This window comes from Rhinichthys klamathensis, unplaced genomic scaffold, assembly GCF_029890125.1.
Source record: "Rhinichthys klamathensis goyatoka isolate OS25496 unplaced genomic scaffold, OSU_Roscu_1.1 h1tg000331l_1, whole genome shotgun sequence".
NCBI lineage: Eukaryota > Metazoa > Chordata > Actinopteri > Cypriniformes > Leuciscidae > Rhinichthys > Rhinichthys klamathensis.
In genome coordinates, this window is record NW_026606846.1 from 185,001 (window position 1) to 210,000 (window position 25,000).

At 47.6% G+C, this 25,000-nt stretch overlaps 1 protein-coding gene across 1 annotated transcript in view; it reads right to left on the reverse strand.

Annotated features, from left to right (window-relative positions):
* Positions 1-25,000, reverse strand: part of grin2ba (glutamate receptor, ionotropic, N-methyl D-aspartate 2B, genome duplicate a) — a 101,170-nt gene that overhangs the window by 32,650 nt on the left and 43,520 nt on the right. Inside the window, 3 exon segments of the mRNA XM_056272149.1 lie at positions 2,719-2,989; positions 4,717-4,860; positions 16,837-17,406. Coding sequence (XP_056128124.1) covers positions 2,719-2,989; positions 4,717-4,860; positions 16,837-17,388 — 967 coding nt within the window. The 5' untranslated portion in view covers positions 17,389-17,406.

The following is a 25,000-nucleotide window of genomic DNA, read 5'->3' on the forward strand; positions in this document are numbered from 1 at the left end:
CCGTCCACACACACACACCTCAGCCCTGATCTCAGAGTCCCGTCCACACACACCTCAGCCCTGATCTCAGAGACCCGTCCACACACACACCTCAGCCCTGATCTCAGAGACCCGTCCACACACACCAAAGCCCTGATCTAAGAGACCCGTCCACACACACCTCAGCCCTGAGCTCAGAGACCCGTCCACACACACCTCAGCCCTGAGCTCAGAGTCCCGTCCACACACACCTCAGCCCTGAGCTCAGAGTCCCGTCCACACACACCTCATCCCTGATCTCAGAGACCCGTCCACACACACACCTCAGCCCTGAGCTCAGAGTCCCGTCCACACACACCTCAGCCCTGAGCTCAGAGTCCCGTCCACACACACCTCAGCCCTGATCTCAGAGACCCGTCCACACACACCTCATCCCTGAGCTCAGAGACCCGTCCACACACACCTCAGCCCTGATCTCAGAGACCCGTCCACACACACCTCATCCCTGAGCTCAGAGACCCGTCCACACACACCTCATCCCTGAGCTCAGAGACCCGTCCACACACACACCTCAGCCCTGATCTCAGAGACCCGTCCACACACACCTCATCCCTGATCTCAGAGACCCGTCCACACACACCTCAGCCCTGATCTCAGAGACCCGTCCACACACACCTCATCCCTGAGCTCAGAGACCCGTCCACACACACCTCAGCCCTGAGCTCAGAGTCCCGTCCACACACACCAAAGCCCTGATCTCACAGACCCGTCCACACACACCTCAGCCCTGATCTCAGAGACCCGTCCACACACACCTCAGCCCTGATCTCAGAGACCCGTCCACACACACCTCATCCCTGAGCTCAGAGTCCCGTCCACACACACCAAAGCCCAGATCTCACAGACCCGTCCACACACACCTCAGCCCTGATCTCAGAGACCCGTCCACACACACCTCAGCCCTGATCTCAGAGACCCGTCCACACACACCAAAGCCCTGATCTAAGAGACCCGTCCACACACACCTCAGCCCTGAGCTCAGAGACCCGTCCACACACACCTCAGCCCTGAGCTCAGAGACCCGTCCACACACACCTCAGCCCTGAGCTCAGAGACCCGTCCACACACACCTCAGCTTTGAGCTCAGAGACCCGTCCACACACACACACCTCAGCCCTGAGCTCAGAGTCCCGTCCACACACACACACCTCAGCCCTGATCTCAGAGTCCCGTGCACACACACCTCAGCCCTGAGCTCAGAGACCCGTCCACACACACCTCAGCTTTGAGCTCAGAGACCCGTCCACACACACCTCAGCTTTGAGCTCAGAGACCCGTCCACACACACACACCTCAGCCCTGAGCTCAGAGTCCCGTCCACACACACACACCTCAGCCCTGATCTCAGAGTCCCGTGCACACACACCTCAGCCCTGAGCTCAGAGACCCGTCCACACACCTCAGCCCTGATCTCAGAGACCCGTCCACACACACCTCAGCCCTGATCTCAGAGACCCGTCCACACACACCTCAGCCCTGAGCTCAGAGTCCCGTCCACACACACACACCTCAGCCCTGAGCTCAGAGTCCCGTCCACACACACCTCAGCCCTGATCTCAGAGACCCGTCCACACACACCTCAGCCCTGAGCTCAGAGTCCCGTCCACAAACACCTCATCCCTGAGCTCAGAGACCCGTCCACACACACACCTCAGCCCTGATCTCAGAGACCCGTCCACACACACCTCAGCCCTGAGCTCAGAGACCCGTCCACACACACCTCAGCTTTGAGCTCAGAGACCCGTCCACACACACCTCAGCTTCGAGCTCAGAGACCCGTCCACACACACCTCAGCTTTGAGCTCAGAGACCCGTCCACACACACCTCAGCTTTGAGCTCAGAGACCCGTCCACACACACCTCAGCTTTGAGCTCAGAGACCCGTCCACACACACCTCAGCTTTGAGCTCAGAGACCCGTCCACACACACCTCAGCCCTGAGCTCAGAGACCCTTCCACACACACACACCTCAGCCCTGAGCTCAGAGTCCCGTCCACACACACCTCAGCCCTGATCTCAGAGTCCCGTCCACACACACCTCATCCCTGATCTCAAAGACCCGTCCACACACACACCTCAGCCTTGAGCTCAGAGTCCCATCCACACACACACCTCAGCCCTGATCTAAGAGACCCGTCCACACACACCTCAGCCCTGAGCTCAGAGACCCGTCCACACACCTCAGCCCTGATCTCAGAGACCCGTCCACACACACCTCAGCCCTGAGCTCAGAGTCCCGTCCACACACACCTCATCCCTGATCTCAGAGACCCGTCCACACACACACCTCAGCCTTGAGCTCAGAGTCCCGTCCACACACACCTCAGCCCTGATCTCACAGACCCGTCCACACACACACACCTCAGCCCTGATCTCAGAGACCCGTCCACACACACCTCAGCTTTGAGCTCAGAGTCCCGTCCACACATACCAAAGCCCTGATCTCAGAAACCCATCCAAACACACACACACCTCACAGACCCACACACACACCTCAGAGACCTGTCCACACACACCTCAGAGACCTGTCCACACACACCTCAGAGACCCACACACACACACACCTCAGAGACCCGTCAACACACACCTCAGAGACACACACACACACCTCAAGAGACCCACACACACACCTCACAGACCCAGACACATACTTCAGAGACACACACACACACACACACCTGTGGGAAACTCCGGCGGGATGTGGTCGGCGTCTCCCGCCACCAGAGACGGCACGATCCAGGTGTAGCCGTAGCCCGTCAGGCCCACAGAATGAGCCACCTCGAAGATCACGTTGGCCTCCTCTTTAGTGGAGTAGAGCAGGATCACGGGGCTCTGCAGCTTCTTCAGCTGGTTCTGGATCTTAGCGTCTCCGTCGTCCACAGACATGTCCAGCAGGAGCACCTCCTCCAGCTCCCAGCCCACGAAACTGTTCTCGATCGTGCTGCGGATCTGGCGGATCACACAACATGAGCGAAGCACGTTGAGACAATCAACTGAGCTGTTGAGCATGACTGGGCATTACTCCAGCTGAACTAGTTAGTTGGGGTTTACAGTTTTTCTCAATCGCTTTGGCCCCATTCTCGAGTGAGGTCTCTGAACACTTCGCTTCTCGTTCACATTGGATTTAAATTTCCTTATTGATTTAAGCAAATTGCATGTGTTTTGGCACATGTGTGCAAAAGAGTAAGTACAATGATTGGTCAATGTTGGTCAAAACTGATGAGTTGATGAACTCTTCACAACATATAAACAATATTTCATCGTGTGAGGTTTCACAAGCAAAACGATCCGTTCAGTGATCAAAATCTGCCAGACATGCATGAATATTCCATAAATTCCTGTGACATTTAATGTGTGTAATGTCTGGTAAATTGGCAAATGGCTTGCCTTTGTAATGAAAGATTAATCACAATCTTACCAATCAACCAAATGCACTGTGAACTAACATGAACAAACAATGGACAGCTGTATTTTATTAACTCACATTAACACAGAGTAACAAATATTTCCATGGTGAAAAAACATCGAACCATTTTGACCATTGTGACTCACACGATGACAAAACACTTGTTATTTTGGTGCCATTGGCCAATTTCCTGACACAATAACTGGGTTTTGAAGCATGAATTAAACGTTTTGGGTGAATAGCTACATTTTGCAGACATGCAATAGAGTTCTTGTCGAAGGTTTAGGTAGTAATGGCAATTTCAAAACACTGCTTCATGAAGCTTCGAAGGCTTTACGAATCTTTTGTTCTGAATCAGTGGTTCGGAGCGTGTATCAAACTGCCAGAGTCACGTGATTTCAGTAAACGAGGCTTCATTACGTCACAAACGTTTCCAAACACTTCGAAATGTCAATGTTTCACCGCTGGGGGCGATGATCTCTGTCAACACTTGAGCATGAGGAGGCACTGAGAACCAGTGAACAAGTGTCTGTGGGTTTACCTGATCTCTGATCAGTTTTATACATTTGTAGATGTTTTAATTAGACATTAGTATAATGATATAGTATAATGATAGTTAATAGTCTTATTGGCCTGTTTAGCTGAGCCATTCGTAGAACAAACTAAACAAACCCTGGCAAGTGATAAAAGAACATATTTACACTTGACAATCTTATTAGATGATTAGATAATTGCATTTTAAAAAGATTTGACTTTCAATAAAACATTTGCAATAGTTTTTCTGCAAGTTTGGCCCGGGGTTTTGTTGCATTGACACTGTTCTGACCACTAGGGGTCAGCGTGGAGACGGGTGTGGCAGTGTTTGGATACGGCACATGCCCACGAAGCCTCGATCTGCCCACCACTACACAAGACTCCAGCAGGAACAGCTGAGGGAACGCTGGGCTAAACAAGCTAATGAGAAACAGCTGTGGATAATCATGCGTGATGAGGACAATGGCTTATGGGTAATGTAGTCCTTGTGTGCGTGTGTGTGTGTGTGTTACCTTGGTAACGAAGTCCTGGTACCCGGGGTAGTATGTGGTGACGATGGAGAAGATGTACCAGTGTGTGTATGTGTGTGTGTGTGTGTGCGCGTGTGTGTTACCTTGGTAACAAAGTCCTGGTACCCGGGGTAGTATGTGGTGACGATGGAGAAGATGTACCACTGTGTGTGTGTGTGTGAGTGTGTGTGTGTGTGTGTTTGTGTGTGTGTGTGTGTGTGTGTTACCTTGGTAACGAAGTCCTGGTACCCGGGGTAGTATGTGGTGACGATGGAGAAGATGTACCAGTCGTACTCCTCCATGATGTTGAGAATAACAGACGCCTGCTGCTCGATGGAGGGACCGAACTGGAAGAACATGGAGCTGTCGTCCTGCACACACACACACACACACACACACACACTCTGTTAATGCATTCATGAGGACATACACACACACAGGCAGAAACAGTGGTTTCACACAGGTCGAGACACACACACACACACACACACACACCAGCTACAGTGGTGAGGAGGGAGAGTGTCAGGGCCAGTTGAGTGGATGGGGATTATCAGGAGGCCATGATTGGCGGGCCGATGGAGGGAGTGTGTCCGGGTTACACCGGGTTACACCGGGTTACACCGCTACTCTTTACCAGCAGTGCCATGGGACTCAATGACCTCAGAGAGTCAGGGCCTCGGTTTAACGCCTCATCCGCAGGACGGTGCTCTTAGACAGTCAGTGTCCCCTCACTATAGGGGGCGTTAGGACCCACACAGACCCCAGGGTGAACAGCGCCCCCTGCTGGCCTCACTAACACCTCCTCCAGCAGCAACCAGGTTTCCCCAGGAGTCTCCCATCCAGCCACACACACACACACACTCCCCCAGGAGTCTCCCATCCAGCCACACACACACACACACACACACACACACACACACACACACACACACACACACACACACACAGCTCCAGTAGGGGACCAGTCTGGGGCTACACACACACACACACACACACACACACACACACACACAGCTCCAGTAGGGGACCAGTCTGGGGCTACACACACACACACACACAGGCAGAAACAGTGGTTTCACACAGGTCGAGACACACACACACACACACACACACACACACACACACACACACACACACACACACACACACACACACTCCCCCAGGAGTCTCCCATCCAGCCACACACACACACACACACACACACACAGCTCCAGTAGGGGACCAGTCTGGGGCTACACACACACACACACACACACACACACACACACACACACACACAGCTCCAGTAGGGGACCAGTCTGGGGCTACACACACACACACACACACACACACACACACACACACACAGCTCCAGTAGGGGACCAGTCTGGGGCTACACACACACACACACACACACACACACACACACACACACACACACACACAGCTCCAGTAGGGGACCAGTCTGGGGCTACAGGGAGGTACGGCTGCTGGCAAGTACTTACATATAAATGCATTAAATGTGCATATTTAAGTAGATTCCTCACATTCTTTCAATTTAAATTCAAAATAACTCTCAATTTCATGCATAACCCATCATTTAATTCAGCTCAAAATATCGTACATTGGGCGTCTCTGCCGACCTCTTGTGGAAAATAATAATATAATATGATATTTCATGCCTTTAGATGGGCGTATAGCTCTATATGGAGCCGGAGCTGTTCCGCTGGGTCCTAAAGCCAGTTCCTCTCAGTGTGCATTCACACACACATGTACATTATACAATCATTTTTTGGTAAAGTTTGAATTCAGAGTATTTCTAGGTTTTTCTATGTGTACTGAAGCATTCCTCTCATTCCTAAACGGGTCAGATTATTGCTTTTTAAAATTTCAACCACAAAACTCCTCGAATCCATTTAATTTGTGTGTGTGTATTCGTGGTTCAAGTGCGACTAAAGTCCTGGGGTCTTGGACCCTCTGATGAACACTCAATTTTTAAAAATTGGGTCAAATTGACCTGAGGAAAAAAATAAAGGTTAAAAAAACCCCTCAAAATATCTTCAATATTACACACAAGGTCATTAAAAACCATAAACTAGGTTATCACACAGCTCTATGTATAAAGTTGGATATTCATAAAGACATTGCTCTCGCTCTCTTGTGTTTTGTAATGTTATATGTCACACATACTGTGGCTTCTCTAATTAAAGTCACGCACATGTAATTAGTCCTTACATCTTAATTAGAGCTGACCTGGTTCTAACTCTCCTTTTCATTAAATATTTGGCTCATTTTAATGAGCCCATTAGAGACGCTATTAGCGACTAAACCAGATCCGTAAACATTAAGAAACTGTATTTAAGAGACTGTGATTGGCCGCAGGTGATCACATGACATCGGGATCATGGTTATGCAACACATTTAAGGCTTTTAAAGACCTGGAGCCAGTCTAGACTAGTCTTACAGGTTAAACATGTGTTTTTATATTTAAGAGCGTTTATAACGGTTTCAAATTAGTTACATAAAAAAGCAGATTGGCCTAATCTGATGCCGGAAAGACTGGCCGTTCGTGGCTCATACTGTCTTAAGATCATAGTGGCTATGTTTATGCACTAAAAACATGAACATTTTATATATCCATACATCTTAAACCACTGTAAAAAACAACAATTTACAGTACAAATAACTTTGTTACAACGTTTTTACAAAAACAGGTTTTATACATTTTTAACCTCACATTTTAGCTTTTACAATATTTTTAAGAGCCAAGATTATAAATAATTACATATTTTCATTTTCAAAAAATAAAAAGCTTCTTATCGTAATATTTACAAAGCGTGTAAGTTGTGTGAAAACACCAGTCTTTTCTTCTAGCCTTTAAGATATTTCATATAATTGAACATAAATAATGGAACTATTACAGACGTTCTTACCCTGATTATGCTCATGCCGTCATGTGAACTCTTTCCCCAGAGTAACGTGTGTGTGTGTGTGTGTGTGTGTGTGAGAGAGAGAGAGAGGAGGTGTAACACAAACTCTTTCTTGACCGAAGACGTTGTGGACGTGTTCTCATGTCAAACTGAGCAGAAGTGAAACACCGTCTCTGTAGCGCTCTCACTGCTTTATCGAACATTACCACAGTCAGACACACCAATGATTGCGTTTACACTGCCGGGAAATAAACGGAATTATTAATAAAGTCTTTTAAACGGTTATGGGTTTGCATGTAAACCGGTGAGTTCTTGTTCTTTGTTAGTTATCAGCGTTTTGGTGTGCATGATATAGTGATAGATAAAGTCATTTTAGATAGAGAGTGATGTGTGTAACAGCTACTCATCACACACTCAAACACACACACACACACACACACACACTCACAAGCGGTTCTTCCGCTGTCACACTGTGGCTACACACTGCTTTGGCAGCTGTGCTTCTCTGACTATCCTGACACACACACACACACACACACACACACACTCTAAACAGCGCCTGAATTACAATGTCCCACAATCATCAATCCCACAATCCCCTGCACAAGCGTGAAGCTCGAAGGTAAAAGAGGAGCAACACTCGAGAGCACGTAGATGTGAATATTCGTACTTGTACAATAATGTACACTCACAGCTCCGATGGGGAAACCTGTACAATACAAATCTGAAGTTGAATGTTGAGATTGTGATTATGATCCAGGCAGCATTACAGGTCAGAGGTCACAGGTCAGAGGTCAGATCGGATAGGAACATAAGAATATTATCCAGTTCCATTATTATATCTCTTTTGCAAGAGCGTCCTGGCCAAGATTATCAACACACAATTCACGTGGGTTTAACCAATAGCACACGTCCATACATATATAGAAAACACACATTTACATTTACATTTACATTTAGTCATTTAGCAGACGCTTTTATCCAAAGCGACTTACAACTGAGGACTAAACCAAGCGAGTCATCGTGAAGAGGCAAAAGCAACGCAAGAAGTGCTCAAAATACAAAGTTCAGACATAGCTCGGAGTAGCATAAGGCAGGCAAGCGAGGATTTAGAGGAAAGGATTTTTTTTTTTTTATTATTATTTTTTTTTTTATGTTAAGTGCTCCCGGAAGAGATGAGTTTTCAGTTGTCTTTTGAATGTTGTCAGGGATTCTGCATTCCGTTTTTTGCACAGTTTTTTCCATTCTGCATTTACACAGGCAAATGTAAAAGATAAAATAGGCAAATCAATACATAAGTCAGGCAAAGCATCTACAAACAGATGTTTCTGTCTCCCAGTCTTTTAAAATCACTTTAGAAATGTCCACTGAAACCAACTCCCGGAGATTCAGATTATTCCCGGCAGAAGGAGCTGCACGTTTAAATGCTTTCCCAGTTCAGTCCCAGTTCACCACTGGAAGCCAACAGAAGATCCTGAGACCGAAGGCTGTAACTACATACACATTTACAGATACATGTCTGAAGATATAAGGGAAGCAGTCCCAGGATAGTTTTATAAATAAGAACAGGCCAGTGTTTTAGTCTACGGATAGACAAAGCCGAGCACCCAACACACGCATACAACTCGCAATGATGAGTGAGGGATTTAAAATCTAAAACCAGATCTATCTGGTTGAAGATCGGTGTCACACCGGTATGGAGACGGGTTTGTTGAGGATCAGTGCGACGGCTGTCGAGTCGATGAGGCCTTACAGGAGAGAGTCTAGATCACACATAGGAGAGGAAGAATTGTCTAAAATCATCTAAATCGACAACTTGTATGTTAGACCCTATACCGACTAAGCTACTGAAAGAGATGCTTCCAGAGGTCATAGATCCTCTTCTTAATATCATTAATTCATCTTTGTCTCTGGGATACGTACCAAAAACCTTTAAACTGGCTATGATAAAACCGCTTGTTAAAAAAACACAACTTGATCCTACAGAATTAGTCAATTACAGGCCGATCTCGAATCTGCCTTTTCTATCAAAGATATTAGAAAAAGCAGTATCCTCACAACTGTGTTCGTTTCTAGAAAGAAATGATATCTGCGAGGATTTTCAGTCCGGATTTAGACCGTACCATAGCACTGAGACAGCTCTCATCAGAGTCACAAATGATCTGCTCTTATCATCCGATCGCGGTTGTATCTCTCTATTAGTGTTACTCGATCTTAGTGCTGCATTTGACACCATTGACCACAACATTCTTTTAAATAGACTAGAAAACTATGTTGGCATTAGTGGAGTTGCATTAGCATGGTTTAAATCATACTTAACTGACCGTTATCAGTTTGTAGCAGTAAATGAAGAGATGTCTTATCGATCACAAGTTCAGTATGGCGTACCACAAGGCTCAGTACTAGGACCGCTGCTGTTCACTCTGTACATGCTACCATTAGGAGATATCATTAGGAAACATGGAGTTAGCTTTCACTGTTATGCCGATGATACTCAGCTGTATATTTCTTCACACCCTGACGAAACATACCAATCCACAAAATTAACGGAATGCATAGCTGATATAAAACACTGGATGACTAGTAATTTCCTACTACTAAATTCTGAAAAAACAGAGATTCTAATTATTGGACAAAAAACTTCCACACGTAATAACCTAGAATACTGTCTAACACTTAATGGCTGCTCTGTCAAGTCTTTGTCGTCGGTTAGGAACCTGGGTGTGTGTGTGTGTGTGTGTGTGTGTGTGTGCTCTTTGATACCAATCTTTCATTTGAAAGTCACGTGTCTAGTATCTGTAAAACTGCATTTTTCCATCTTAAAAACATATCTAAATTATGCCATATGCTAGGGCTGCACGATTTGGGCCAAAATGATAATCACGATTATTTTTATCAATATTGAGATCACGATTAATTATCACGATTATTTGTTGATTTTAACCAAAACAAATGTTATTGTCACATAGGCTAATTATAACTGCTTTCACATTATGCTACATTCCTGCTAATGTACAACTATGTGCATCAAAATAAAACAGGTCCTCTTATTCACCAAAATTCAGTGCATCTCTTTAAAGAATAAATAAAAACAAATAAAACAATAAAGAAAATGTAGCAAAACTTCAACAGGGCACTATTTTACATTGTGTAAATATAAAATAAAAATATAAACTTGCATTGTACCTGCATAATGGATGTGAATAAAACGCACAAAATATACAATCAATAAAAAACAAATATTCCATAACAGAATGTAACCAAATGAGAACATTTCAAGGCAGAACTAAGCACTTAGCACTATGGAAGTTCGATTAATGGATGAAATTCAGAGTCATTGTTATTTGACGCTTAAGAAATGTAAAATGTTGTGGTACAGTGTCAGTGATTAGTCTTACTGCATAAATTGAATCTTATTTAATCCTCCAAAGTGTATGTGCTTGAATTATTTCTACTTATTAAACAATAGTTCAAAACAAGAGTTTGTAGTATTGATTATTGGAGTCCATTAATCGAACTTTCATGCCATATTAATATGTAGTATGTATGTACCAATTTACTAATGCTCACACTCGGTCTCTCTCGCGCGCAGACACAATCGGTCTCTCTCGCGCGCTGTCGCTCGTACGCAGACACACTCGGTATCTTTCGCGCACTTTCGAGCGCGCTCTTGGACACTCGGTCTCTCGTGCACTGTCGCTCGCGCGCAGACGGTCTCTCTCGCGCACTGGGGCTCATGGAGGCACGTGATCAGACAGTGGTTTACGGAGCGCTAGATTGGCTTTACAAAAAAAAAAAAACCCTTTGATACGGAGTGTTCTGTGAATGTAATGACGCATTTTAAATATCGCTCGGTCACGCGAATTTGATCGTGGGAAGCCAAAATCGCGATCGTGATTAAAATTCGATTAATCGTGCAGCCCTACCATATGCTCTCATTGACAAATGCAGAACAATTAGTTCATGCGTTCATGACCTCAAGGCTAGATTACTGTAATGCTCTACTGGGTGGTTGCCCTGCACGCTTAATAAACAAACTCCAGCTGGTCCAAAACCCAGCCGCTAGAGTTCTTACCAGAGCCAGGAAGTATGACCATATTAGCCCGGTTCTGTCAACACTGCATTGGCTCCCTATTAAACATCCTATACATTTTAAAATATTGTTGATTACTTACAAAGCACTAAATGGTTTAGCTCCCAGTACTTGAGCGAGCTCTTAACGCATTATAGTCCTTCACGTCTATTGCGATCTCAAAACTCCGGCCAGTTGATAATACCTAGAATATCAAAATCAAAATATTTTCCTATTTAGCACCAAAACTCTGGACTTTCGCAGTCCGCCGTATCCAGATCTGATGAAGGCCCAGCGTCTGGACGCGGCGACACCGCAGTGAAGTGTCACTGGTCTCTCCCTGTGAAGGCCTCCTCCTTCTCCTCTGTACAGTTAAGCGTTGTCGGGATAATGCCGGTTCACGTGGCTACGCCGACGCAACTTAAATTCTGTATTATGAATATTTTAAGGCCAGACAAGTAATTTGTTGAGGTCAATTTGTAAAGAAGGACTACACGCCTGTGCACATATATATTCACACGCACACACCTATAGACTACACACGTGACGCGTCAGCGTTTCACAGATTATCATCACATTAGCTGAAGTTTACGCGGAGATAATAACATTTTCAACTGTTTTCAACGTTTGCCCCTTGGGTCCTGTTTCAGGGTTTGCGTTCTCGAGCTCCACTGTTGTGTGCGGATGAGTTAAGGGTTTTCTGTTAGATTCGTGTTAGCGGCCCCTAAGTTAATCACTAATGATCTGTGCAACAGAAGTGAATCAATCTAAATGATCACTGTTATCACTGTAAAGCTGCTTTGAAACAATCTATATTGTTAAAAGAGCAATATAAATGAAGATATAAGTTAGGGTTAGGTATAAGATTTAAATGATATAAGTGACTTGACTTATTATTATCATTATAGTTATCGTTACTGTTATAGTATCATTATAGTTATTGTTTTGGTTCTCGATACAGATATTGTTATAATTATCATTATAGTTCTTGATACAGTTATTAATGTTCTACTTATCGATACAGCCCTAAAACATCTATTTCAGCTTTCATTGCACCAACATAACTCTAAAACTTGAGGTGTTCACAATCACACAACATACACACTTCAGGAACAGTCACATGACTTCCTCTGCTCAATGACTGCTGTGTGTGTGTGTGTGTGTGTGTGTGTGTGTGTGTGTGTGTGTGTGTGTGTGTGTGTGTGTGTGTGTGTGTGTGTGTGTGTGTGTGTGTGTGTGTGTAACAGATTGTGGCGTCCTGACAGCAGGCATCTTGGCTCAGAACTCTGGGTAATTGACCGAGCTCAACTCGTTCTCTCATTCAGCGTCTCTCTCTCTCTCTCTCTCTGTATCTGTGATGAACAGCAGACAGCAGGAACAGAGAGCAGGACGGAGGAAGGACAAACAGACGAGCAGACGGAGAGATGAGAAGACAGAGAGAGAGAGAGAGAGAGAGAGAGAGAGAGAGAGAGAGACACTGAGAGACAGAGAGAAGGAGCCCTAAATATGTGTCCTAGTTCTCTGGTCTTTAAAGCGGAGCACACATGATACACTGACACTATCTAAACCAGGTCACAGAGAGAGAGAGAGAGAGAGAGAGAGAGAGAGAGAGAGAGAGAGAGAGAGGGGTGAGACTCTCTCTCTCTCTCTCTCTCTCTCTCTCTGGGCTGAAGGTCGTCCTGTCTGACCTCTGACCCCTCAAGATCAGCAGCACATCACAGAGATCTCCAGAACAACCATCAAATCTGGTTTCATCTGGTCCATCTCACAAGACTCAGTGTTTCCAAGCAGTTTATACAGAAGATCTCGCTCAAACAGCCAGACCAAACCAGTGCAAGCCATCCTAAACCAATACAAACCGACACAAACCAGCACAAACCATCATAAACCAACACAAACCAGACAAAACCAGTACAAACCATCATAAAACCAGCACAAACCAGACCAAACCAGCACAAGCCATCCTAAACCAATACAAACCAGACCAAACCAGCACAAGCCATCCTAAACCAATACAAACCAACACAAACCAGCACAAGCCATCATAAACCATTATAAACCAACACAAACCAGACAAAACCAGCACAAGCCATCCTAAACCAATACAAACCGACACAAACCAGCACAAGCCATCATAAACCATCATAAAACAATACAAACCAGACAAAACCAGTACAAACCATCAAAAAACAAGCACAAACCATAATAAACCAATACAAACTGACACAAACCAGCACAAACCAGCACAAACCATCATAAACCAATACAAACCAACACAAACCAGCACAAACCAGCACAAACCATCATAAATCAATACAAACCAACATAAACCAGCACAAACCATCATAAAACCATCACAAACCAACACAAACCATCATAAAACCAGCACAACCCATCATAAACCAGACAAAACCAGCACAAACTATTATAAACTATCACAAACCAACACAAACCAACACAAACCATCATAAAACCAGCACAAACCATCATAAACCAGACAAAACCAGCACAAACCATCATAAACTATCACAAACCAACACAAACTGGATCTCTCAGCACATTGATTCCACCTTAAAGGGACAGTTCACCCAGAAATTGGGCCATTCCTCACATTGTTCAAACCTGTGTGACTTCAGACAAAAGAAGATATTTTGAAGAACATTGGGAATCAAACAACATTGGACCCCATTGACTTTCATTACACAAGCATTTCTCAAAATAGCTTCTTTTAAGTTCCACTGAAGAAAGTAAGTCACACAGGCTTTTGAAGTCACAAGAGTAAATGCTCATTTTTGGATGAACAGACCCTTAAAGGGGACATATCATGAAAATCTGCCTTTCCCCGTGTGTGAGTGCTATAATCGGGTCCCAGTGCTTCCAGCAACCCAGAAAACAGGTGAAACCCAGTAACTGTGTTCTGGTGAGCCTTTCTCTGAGAGCATGTCAAGCAGTAAGCCGATCAGATTTCGCTCCTTCTGCCGTATGAAGAGGATCTTATTATAATATTCCCGGCCCTTAATCTGCACGTTCACACACACCAGCGACATTGGGTTCGGCGAGCGCCAACAGAGACCAGTTCTAACGCACTGGAGAAGATCCAGCAAAGCCTGAAACTGTTCTGTGGTCGAGCACAGACGACACTGAACACTATTGACCAGAACATGTCAGCGCTGTCTTATAAACACCTCAGGAACTGTGGACACTTGTGGAAGAGTTCAACAGGATGAGGAGATGATCAGTGTAACTCCACAACAACTACAGAAATGTCTCCGCTAACATTCAGAAACGTGTAAAAGTGAAGCTCTCCCTGAGTCTCTCCGTAAGGCTGCACTCGCTGCTGTTACTCCTGACTCTGGATCAGTGAGATCGGCCTGTGTTGTTATTGCCGGAGTCTCTGAAGCTCCGCCCTCTTCTGAACAGAGGCGGGGCTAAAGCTCATTTGCATTTAAAGGGACACACACAAAAACGGTGTGTTTTTGCTCACACCCAAAAATTTGACAAGCTATAATAAATGATCTGGTATTTTGAGCTGAAATTTCACAGACACATTCTGGGGACGTCATAGATTTATATTACATCATAATATGCCACCTTTAAACTCTAGTGAACTGAATTGAGCTGAATAATATCACTATTGTCTTCTGTAGAGCATTAGTTTCATAATTGTTGCATTTTGCAGCATTAGCGCTGCTATTTCCCTGACATTGTAAAGGTTGTGTGCAGTTAGAGCATCTGGACAGCTGAGCGTGGGCGAGCCGCTCTTCATCCTCATCTTCATCTTCATCCGGTGTGATTTCACCGGCGTTTAAAGCGTGGGCACAGATCTGACTCACAGCACTTACATGAGGACCTGATCGCTCTGTGTGTGTCTGTCGGCTTAGCATCACACACACACACACATTCCCCCATCATGCATCTGTGCTCCCCTCTTCAGAATGCATGAAATCAAAATGGACTTTTTTATGGAATATTGCAGTGTTTATTCTGAATGATGTGGTGCACATCATTATTGTGTTAATAATGTTGAATCAGAATAAGTTCCTCTCGCAGCTTCTCTTCTCTTCTCTGATGACGAGGGCGGGGCTATAACCTGTCACTCACAGGAGATCAGCCAATAGCAAACCACAACCATCCAATCAATTCCACACAGACACAGTCAAGCCCCGCCCACATTTGATCTTGTTATAGAAGCGATCCCTCAGCACTATCCACCTTAGTCCAATCAGTGAAAGGCTCACTCTATGAACGCAATAATACCAAATACCATAGATAGACTAATAGACTAAAAAAATTAAATAATACGTTTTTTTTATAAAAACTGGGTACAATGAGATGACAATATTCTACTCACCCTTCAACCATCGAACATTAAAAGGTCATTTAAAAGTGTAAAAGCATCAACAAGGAACTGTCAACAGACCATAACCCCAAAAGCACGACTCTTTCCACAGCAATAACGGACTGGTTAAATATCACTGTAGTAATATATATACAGTATATAACTGGGTAACACTTTACAATAAGGTTCATTTATTAAACATCATATTAAAGTGGAATGCAAAGGGAAAAAAGAAAATTATCACGAGGAAAAGAATGCAGCGACTGAAAAGAAGAATATTCTTGTTATATCGTTAAAATACTAAGTGTTGCGTTATTCTCATGATGTCTGAAAATAAAACATGAAGGGAAATTGACTGCTCATTCAGTCAAACTGGCGGACCAGCTTTATTTGTAGGGCAGCCATAGACTGTATATAATATGTGCGCAGTGTGTGTGACGTCACCCGTAGTGTTTCTGAAGAGCGTTTCTGAAGCCCAGAGTGGGCGGAGCCGGCCGGCGCCATCTTGGCCGCGCATCACTCCCGGATAAACGAACATGTGCAGCGAGGCGGATTAGCTGAGGTGACGTAACGCTAACGCTAGCAGACAAACGGCTAGCAGTGACATCAGCGGCAATCCACCTGTCACTCCCTTAATCATGCAGAACTTTAAGGCTTAATATAATTTAAACGGATGAGTTATAAAAACATTCACCCCCTCACAGTCGTCATGAAGGGCAACATTAGCGATATAGACCAAACCACTTTTAACACCAGACTGTAAACATGTTTTATTCTGCTGTAAAGTTGGGCATTTTTACATGCAGGTCTATGGGACTGAGTCTCTTCTGCAGCCGGCCTCTAGTGGCCAGTGGAGGAACTGCAGTTTAACTCACTCAGTGCTGGATTCAAGAGAGACTGGCTTGAGGGCAACCTTATGATTTGAATGATTCGTTTCAGGCTTTTTGAATGGAAGTTCCCCAAACCGGAAATGCCACCTATAATTCAAAACGCAGTCAGGAACAAATATATGGATATGGTCACGTACCTTAGCGGCCATGATCATGGAGGATCCTCCCTTGACGCCCAGGATGGGGATGTGTGTCTGTGCCGAGATGAAGTCCAGGATCTGAGCGATGGCCTCCTGGTCGGTGTCGTCTCCGAACACTACACCCTGCAGCCAGTGCTCCGTCATCAGGTCGCAGATGCTCTTGATGATGCTCTTGGGGTCCGTCTCGTTCATGGTGAGCATCTCCACGCTGGGCGCTAGCGGCATGTGGCCGAAGTCGTCCTTCTCGCGCGTGCCAGCGAGCACCACCTCACTGGAGTTGCCCACCAGCACCACCGCGATGCTCAGCCCCTGCAGAAGCTTGGAGACGGGCGGGAACTGGGCCACTGATGATGGGATGTAGTGGGCCACGCCCCCTCCGCCGCGATCGCGCCGTGATTGGACGGCTGGTAGAAGCAGAAGCAGGCACACGGCCAACAGCTGGGGGAGCGAGGGGCGGGGCCAGTGGGGTGAGGGCGGGGCTGGCGGACAAAGCCACGCCCGCTTTTCCTGAGAGGGTGGAGTCAAGCCTCGGTAAACGCAGATGGACATGATGGAGGAGAGAGAGACCTGCGAGAAAAAACACATTCTGTAACTCTGGCTCTTTTTTCTATTTAGAAAAATCTAATTTACATACTAACAATTTTCATAAATAAGGCTTGCCAATACTGCAAAATTGAAGTAAATTAGACGAACGACTGGAATTCTGAATTTTACAATATTACACAAAACGTGGTCAGATGTGTGTGAGTTTATCAACTGTAGTGGAATCGGCTGTTTCTACGTTTGTGTGGGACATTTCACTTTTTACACACTTGTTTAATGAAATACTGAGCACTTCTGGACCAAAGCGTCTGTTTGTTCTGTCAAAACTGAACATGACGGACCAACAACTCAGAGTGAAAGACTCGAGAGACAGACACACAAAGATGGCGCCGATGTGTGTGGCTAGCCGTCTGTCTGGGGCATGTGTTAGTGTGCTGTTTTTATTGTGTTTAACTAGTTTAACCAAACAAATCTGTGCACTCCTGACTTATGACCGGGATCAGCTTTTGTCCATCAAGTCAACTACGAACGATGCGCTGACGGCGGCCTGTACAGGAGAGGCCCTCCCTTCCTGGCTGGCGTTCCCAGCTATCTCTGGATACACGCCCGTTATACGCCCGTTATACGATGCGCAACGCAAGAGAGGGTGTCGTGGCGGCATCGCTGTCAAATTAAAGCGTTCTTTAGACGTATGTTTCATGTTTGTGTGATAAGTATTAGCTGAGTTTCAGTTCATTTTCCAGACATGTTTCAGAAAGATTTTTGCGGAGACAGAGTGAGCTGAAAGCGCACCCTGTTTATTTTATTTATTTAAAAAAAAACACAAGGTTTTGATGTTAATGTGAGTGTACACAAAAAAGAAGACCCTCTATAGTTTATAATCATGTATTGATTTTATTTATATGACCATAAATGACGGAGTATTTTAAGTCTATGTTGCTGCTATGTGAAAAAAATGCCCAGCAAAACGCGCCGGCGCGCTTGCCGTCCCCAGAGGGTTAAAGACGCTGCGGACATCCAGTCTGACGTCCACGGGCCGGAGTTCATCGCTGCCTCAGGCAGGGGATCAGGCCCATTGTCCCGCCACGTTTCTTGGAGGGGCCGTGTGGCGGGATTCATCCGGAGGGGTTGAGCTCTCCTGGAGTTCCCCGAAGGGTCGTGCGTTTCAGGGGAGAGGTGTGGATCTCCAGAATCTCCGCAGTTTGCGCCGTGAGATTTAAGGAGTTAATACCAATCAAGCTGGCTCTGTCGAATGGCCGCTCGGTGGGAAACAAAACTTTCATTATGACAAATGATCTGGACTTTTTCTTCATATCGGAAACCTGGCTAAAGGTAGGAGACTCATCGCCGCTATCTGAACTTTTGCCCGAGGGATATGTATGCATTCATTCTCCCAGATCCCTCTGGAGACCCTATCCTGCCTGCATTGCTGACTGGAGGGTTTTTGAGCCCATTACTTGGACAGGTCTGGAGGATATTGTACAAAAACTGAAACCAACATTCTGTGGAAATGATCTGATGCCTAGTCGTTTGATAAAGCAGACCTTTGACTGTGTATCACTGAGTTTAGCAGATTTGATTAATAGGAGCTTGTCCAGTGGGACATGTCCACTAGAGTTTAAACATGCTGTGGTGACACCTCGGTTGAAGCGACCAAATTTGGGCCAGGATGATACGCAGAACTACAGGCCAATCTCTCAGATGTCCTTTGTCTCTGAAATTTTAGAAAAAGTCGTGCTGCAACAAGTACTTTCATTTTTAAATGTTGAAATGAGTTGAAAGTGTTAAGCGATATCTTTCTGGCTTTAGACGAAGGAGATGATGTTGTCTTGGTGCTGCTTGACTTGAGCGCAGCTTTTGACATGATTGGCCATAACATCCTTATCTCCTGTCTTGAACACTCAGTAGGTCTAAAAGTTACAGTCTTGAAATGGTTTCAGTCCTATTTGAGTGATAGATGTTTTTCAGTTAATTATAGTAATATGACCTTGGGTAAAAAAACGTCTTCCTGGGGGGGTTCCGCAAGGGTCTATCCTTTCTCCCATACTTCTTCTTTATATTTGCTAACCCTAACCCAAGGGTAGAATTCAAAATTCTAACCCTAACCCAAGGGTAGTGTCATTTAGTTATTACGCAGACGACACGCAAATGTATCTACCACTCAGGTGCTCTACCAATTAATTTGAGTCACTTTTAGAGTGTTTAAAGGACATTAAAAATTGGATGGTCAAAAACGTTTTAAAGTTAAATGAGGAAAAAACTGAGGTTATTGTATTCGGCCACCCAAATAACTCCTCAAAAACGATATTAGATTCGAGTCCCCTCCCTGGCATCTTACTCGAAAACAACAGTAAGACATTTAGGCTTTTAAATTGATAATAACCTAAAAATGGACCAGCAAATTAACTAGTTTAGTAAAAACTAAACCATTTCTATCAAATGAAGATTTGGAAAGAGTAATCCTGGACTTCTGTAGCTCTCTGTATTGTGGCATCAGCGCCGCATCTTTGTCAAAATGCCGCGGCGAGGCGTTTAATGAGGGTAAAGAAACATGAATCAATTACCCCTGTACTAGCGTCTCTAAAATGGCTCCCCGTCCATTTTAGAATTAGATATAAAATATTATTGTTATTGTGGGAAAAATATGAAACCATCAGAAAACACTGCTCTCCCAAAACAAAATAAAGTAAATATTCAACCAATTTATTAGACGGCTCTGTGGAATACTTGATTCTGATTGGTCAATCGTATATTATTCCCAGATAACAGCCGCTGAGAGCAGAAACACCGGCTCATCCGGTCACTGAAGTCATCAGCGCTACACACTCGCTAGGAACGGGTTTTGCTTTTGGTGAGCTAATAAAATATTAAAACTCAGTCAAATCAATATTTTGTGTAGTTATTTAATTATGCCATCCAGTATCGTGGACTCGCGCGCTCTTGTTTCATACAAACGCAACGGCAGCCATTTTGTGACTATTGTTTTGTACACTGTTGGATTATGAGATACAAACAGGAACGATTTTAAAACAGTTTAATCTGAAATCAATATCTCTGATCTCCATAATTTTTTATGTGTTGAAATGCTGTGTAATAAGTGTTATGACTGTATACCGTATCTCTTACATGTCCGTCTAGTTTGATCTCGCCGCTGAAACTGCTCTCTCCGCGAAGCTTTACATTTAAAGAGATAATAAAATATTTCAACTCAGATCAATATTTCGTGTCTAATTATTCACTGATGTGGCAAGAGTCCGTGTAATAAGCGGATAATGTTCATCCAGCCGGCTGTTATCTCAGAATAAACCCCTTCAGGTGTGTGTGTGTGTGTGTGTGTGTGTATGATCTCAGAAAAAAAACCTTCAAGTGTGTGTGTGTGAGTGTGTGTCATCTCAGAAAAAAAAACTTCAAGTGTGTGTGTGTGTGTGATCTCAGAAAAAAAACCTTCAAGTGTGTGTGTGTGAGTGTGTGTCATCTCAGAAAAAAAACCTTCAAGTGTGTGTGTGTGAGTGTGTGTGATCTCAGAATAAACCCCTTCAGGCTGATGGAAGACCTGATCCTGATCACCCTGGTGGGGGTTTTTTCTGAGAAGTGTGTGTTCAGGCCGAGGTGAGCAACAGAAGTGTGTGTTCGGGCCGAGGCGAGCGACAGAAGTGTGTGTTCGGGCCGAGGTGAGCGACAGAAGTGTGTGTTCGGGCCGAGGTGAGCGACAGAAGTGTGTGTTCGGGCCGAGGTGAGCGACAGAAGTGTGTGTTCGGGCCGAGGCGAGCGACAGAAGTGTGTGTTCGGTTCGGGCCGAGGTGAAAAAAACAGAAGTGTGTGTTCGGGCCGAGGTGAGCGACAGAAGTGTGTGTTCGGGCCGAGGCGAGCGACAGAAGTGTGTGTTCGGGCCGAGGCGAGCGACAGAAGTGTGTGTTCGGGCCGAGGCGAGCGACAGAAGTGTGTGTTCGGGCCGAGGCGAGCGACAGAAGTGTGTGTTCGGGCCGAGGCGAGCGACAGAAGTGTGTGTTCGGGCCGAGGCGAGCGACAGAAGTGTGTGTTCGGGCCGAGGCGAGCGACAGAAGTGTGTGTTCGGGCCGAGGCGAGCGACAGAAGTGTGTGTTCGGGCCGAGGCGAGCGACAGAAGTGTGTGTTCGGGCCGAGGTGAGCGACAGAAGTGTGTGTTCGGGCCGAGGTGAGCGACAGAAGTGTGTGTTCGGGCCGAGGCGAGCGACAGAAGTGTGTGTTCGGGCCGAGGTGAGCGACAGAAGTGTGTGTTCGGGCCGAGGTGAGCGACAGAAGTGTGTGTTCGGGCCGAGGCGAGTGACAGAAGTGTGTGTTCGGGCCGAGGCGAGCGACAGAAGTGTGTGTTCGGGCCGAGGCGAGCGACAGAAGTGTGTGTTCGGGCCGAGGCGAGCGACAGAAGTGTGTGTTCGGGCCGAGGTGAGCGACAGAAGTGTGTGTTCGGGCCGAGGCGAGCGACAGAAGTGTGTGTTCGGGCCGAGGCGAGCGACAGAAGTGTGTGTTCGGGCCGAGGTGAGCGACAGAAGTGTGTGTTCGGGCCGAGGCGAGCGACAGAAGTGTGTGTTCGGGCCGAGGTGAGCGACAGAAGTGTGTGTTCGGGCCGAGGTGAGCGACAGAAGTGTGTGTTCGGGCCGAGGCGAGCGACAGAAGTGTGTGTTCGGGCCGAGGCGAGCGACAGAAGTGTGTGTTCGGGCGACAGAAGTGTGTGTTCGGGCCGAGGTGAGCGACAGAAGTGTGTGTTCGGGCCGAGGTGAGCGACAGAAGTGTGTGTTCGGGCCGAGGCGAGTGACAGAAGTGTGTGTTCGGGCCGAGGTGAGCGACAGAAGTGTGTGTTCGGGCCGAGGCGAGCGACAGAAGTGTGTGTTCGGGCCGAGGTGAGCGAACAGAAGTGTGTGTTCGGGCCGAGGCGACAGAAGTGTGTGTTCGACAGAAGTGTGTGTTCGAGCGACAGAAGTGTGTGTTCGAGCCGAGGCGAGCGACAGAAGTGTGTGTTCGGGCCGAGGCGAGCGACAGAAGTGTGTGTTCGGGCCGAGGTGAGCGACAGAAGTGTGTGTTCGGGCCGAGGTGAGCGACAGAAGTGTGTGTTCGGGCCGAGGCGAGTGACAGAAGTGTGTGAGCGACAGAAGTGTGTGTTCGAGCGACAGAAGTGTGTGTTCGGGCCGAGGCGAGCGACAGAAGTGTGTGTTCGGGCCGAGGCGAGCGACAGAAGTGTGTGTTCGGGCCGAGGTGAGCGACAGAAGTGTGTGTTCGGGCCGAGGTGAGCGACAGAAGTGTGTGTTCGGGCCGAGGCGAGTGACAGAAGTGTGTGTTCGGGCCGAGGTGAGCGACAGAAGTGTGTGTTCGGGCCGAGGCGAGCGACAGAAGTGTGTGTTCGGGCCGAGGTGAGCGACAGAAGTGTGTGTTCGGGCCGAGGCGAGCGACAGAAGTGTGTGTTCGGGCCGAGGCGAGAGACAGAAGTGTGTGTTCGGGCCGAGGTGAGCGACAGAAGTGTGTGTTCGGGCCGAGGTGAGCGACAGAAGTGTGTGTTCGGGCCGAGGCGAGCGACAGAAGTGTGTGTTCGGGCCGAGGTGAGCGACAGAAGTGTGTGTTCGGGCCGAGGTGAGCGACAGAAGTGTGTGTTCGGGCCGAGGTGAGCGACAGAAGTGTGTGTTCGGGCCGAGGTGAGCGACAGAAGTGTGTGTTCGGGCCGAGGCGAGCGACAGAAGTGTGTGTTCGGGCCGAGGCGAGAGACAGAAGTGTGTGTTCGGGCCGAGGTGAGCGACAGAAGTGTGTGTTCGGGCCGAGGTGAGCGACAGAAGTGTGTGTTCGGGCCGAGGTGAGCGACAGAAGTGTGTGTTCGGGCCGAGGTGAGCGACAGAAGTGTGTGTTCGGGCCGAGGCGAGCGACAGAAGTGTGTGTTCGGGCCGAGGTGAGCGACAGAAGTGTGTGTTCGGGCCGAGGCGAGCGACAGAAGTGTGTGTTCGGGGCGAGGTGAGCGACAGAAGTGTGTGTTCGGGCCGAGGCGAGTGACAGAAGTGTGTGTTCGGGCCGAGGCGAGCGACAGAAGTGTGTGTTCGGGCCGAGGCGAGCGACAGAAGTGTGTGTTCGGGCCGAGGCGAGCGACAGAAGTGTGTGTTCGGGCCGAGGTGAGCGACAGAAGTGTGTGTTCGGGCCGAGGCGAGCGACAGAAGTGTGTGTTCGGGCCGAGGCGAGCGACAGAAGTGTGTGTTCGGGCCGAGGTGAGCGACAGAAGTGTGTGTTCGGGCCGAGGTGAGCGACAGAAGTGTGTGTTCGGGCCGAGGCGAGTGACAGAAGTGTGTGTTCGGGCCGAGGTGAGCGACAGAAGTGTGTGTTCGGGCCGAGGCGAGCGACAGAAGTGTGTGTTCGGGCCGAGGTGAGCGACAGAAGTGTGTGTTCGGGCCGAGGCGAGCGACAGAAGTGTGTGTTCGGGCCGAGGCGAGAGACAGAAGTGTGTGTTCGGGCCGAGGTGAGCGACAGAAGTGTGTGTTCGGGCCGAGGTGAGCGACAGAAGTGTGTGTTCGGGCCGAGGCGAGCGACAGAAGTGTGTGTTCGGGCCGAGGTGAGCGACAGAAGTGTGTGTTCGGGCCGAGGTGAGCGACAGAAGTGTGTGTTCGGGCCGAGGCGAGCGACAGAAGTGTGTGTTCGGGCCGAGGTGAGCGACAGAAGTGTGTGTTCGGGCCGAGGTGAGCGACAGAAGTGTGTGTTCGGGCCGAGGTGAGCGACAGAAGTGTGTGTTCGGGCCGAGGCGAGCGACAGAAGTGTGTGTTCGGGCCGAGGTGAGCGACAGAAGTGTGTGTTCGGGCCGAGGCGAGCGACAGAAGTGTGTGTTCGGGCCGAGGCGAGCGACAGAAGTGTGTGTTCGGGCCGAGGCGAGTGACAGAAGTGTGTGTTCGGGCCGAGGCGAGCGACAGAAGTGTGTGTTCGGGCCGAGGCGAGCGACAGAAGTGTGTGTTCGGGCCGAGGCGAGCGACAGAAGTGTGTGTTCGGGCCGAGGTGAGCGACAGAAGTGTGTGTTCGGGCCGAGGCGAGCGACAGAAGTGTGTGTTCGGGCCGAGGCGAGCGACAGAAGTGTGTGTTCGGGCCGAGGTGAGCGACAGAAGTGTGTGTTCGGGCCGAGGCGAGTGACAGAAGTGTGTGTTCGGGCCGAGGTGAGCGACAGAAGTGTGTGTTCGGGCCGAGGCGAGCGACAGAAGTGTGTGTTCGGGCCGAGGTGAGCGACAGAAGTGTGTGTTCGGGCCGAGGCGAGCGACAGAAGTGTGTGTTCGGGCCGAGGCGAGAGACAGAAGTGTGTGTTCGGGCCGAGGTGAGCGACAGAAGTGTGTGTTCGGGCCGAGGTGAGCGACAGAAGTGTGTGTTCGGGCCGAGGCGAGCGACAGAAGTGTGTGTTCGGGCCGAGGTGAGCGACAGAAGTGTGTGTTCGGGCCGAGGTGAGCGACAGAAGTGTGTGTTCGGGCCGAGGCGAGCGACAGAAGTGTGTGTTCGGGCCGAGGTGAGCGACAGAAGTGTGTGTTCGGGCCGAGGTGAGCGACAGAAGTGTGTGTTCGGGCCGAGGTGAGCGACAGAAGTGTGTGTTCGGGCCGAGGCGAGCGACAGAAGTGTGTGTTCGGGCCGAGGC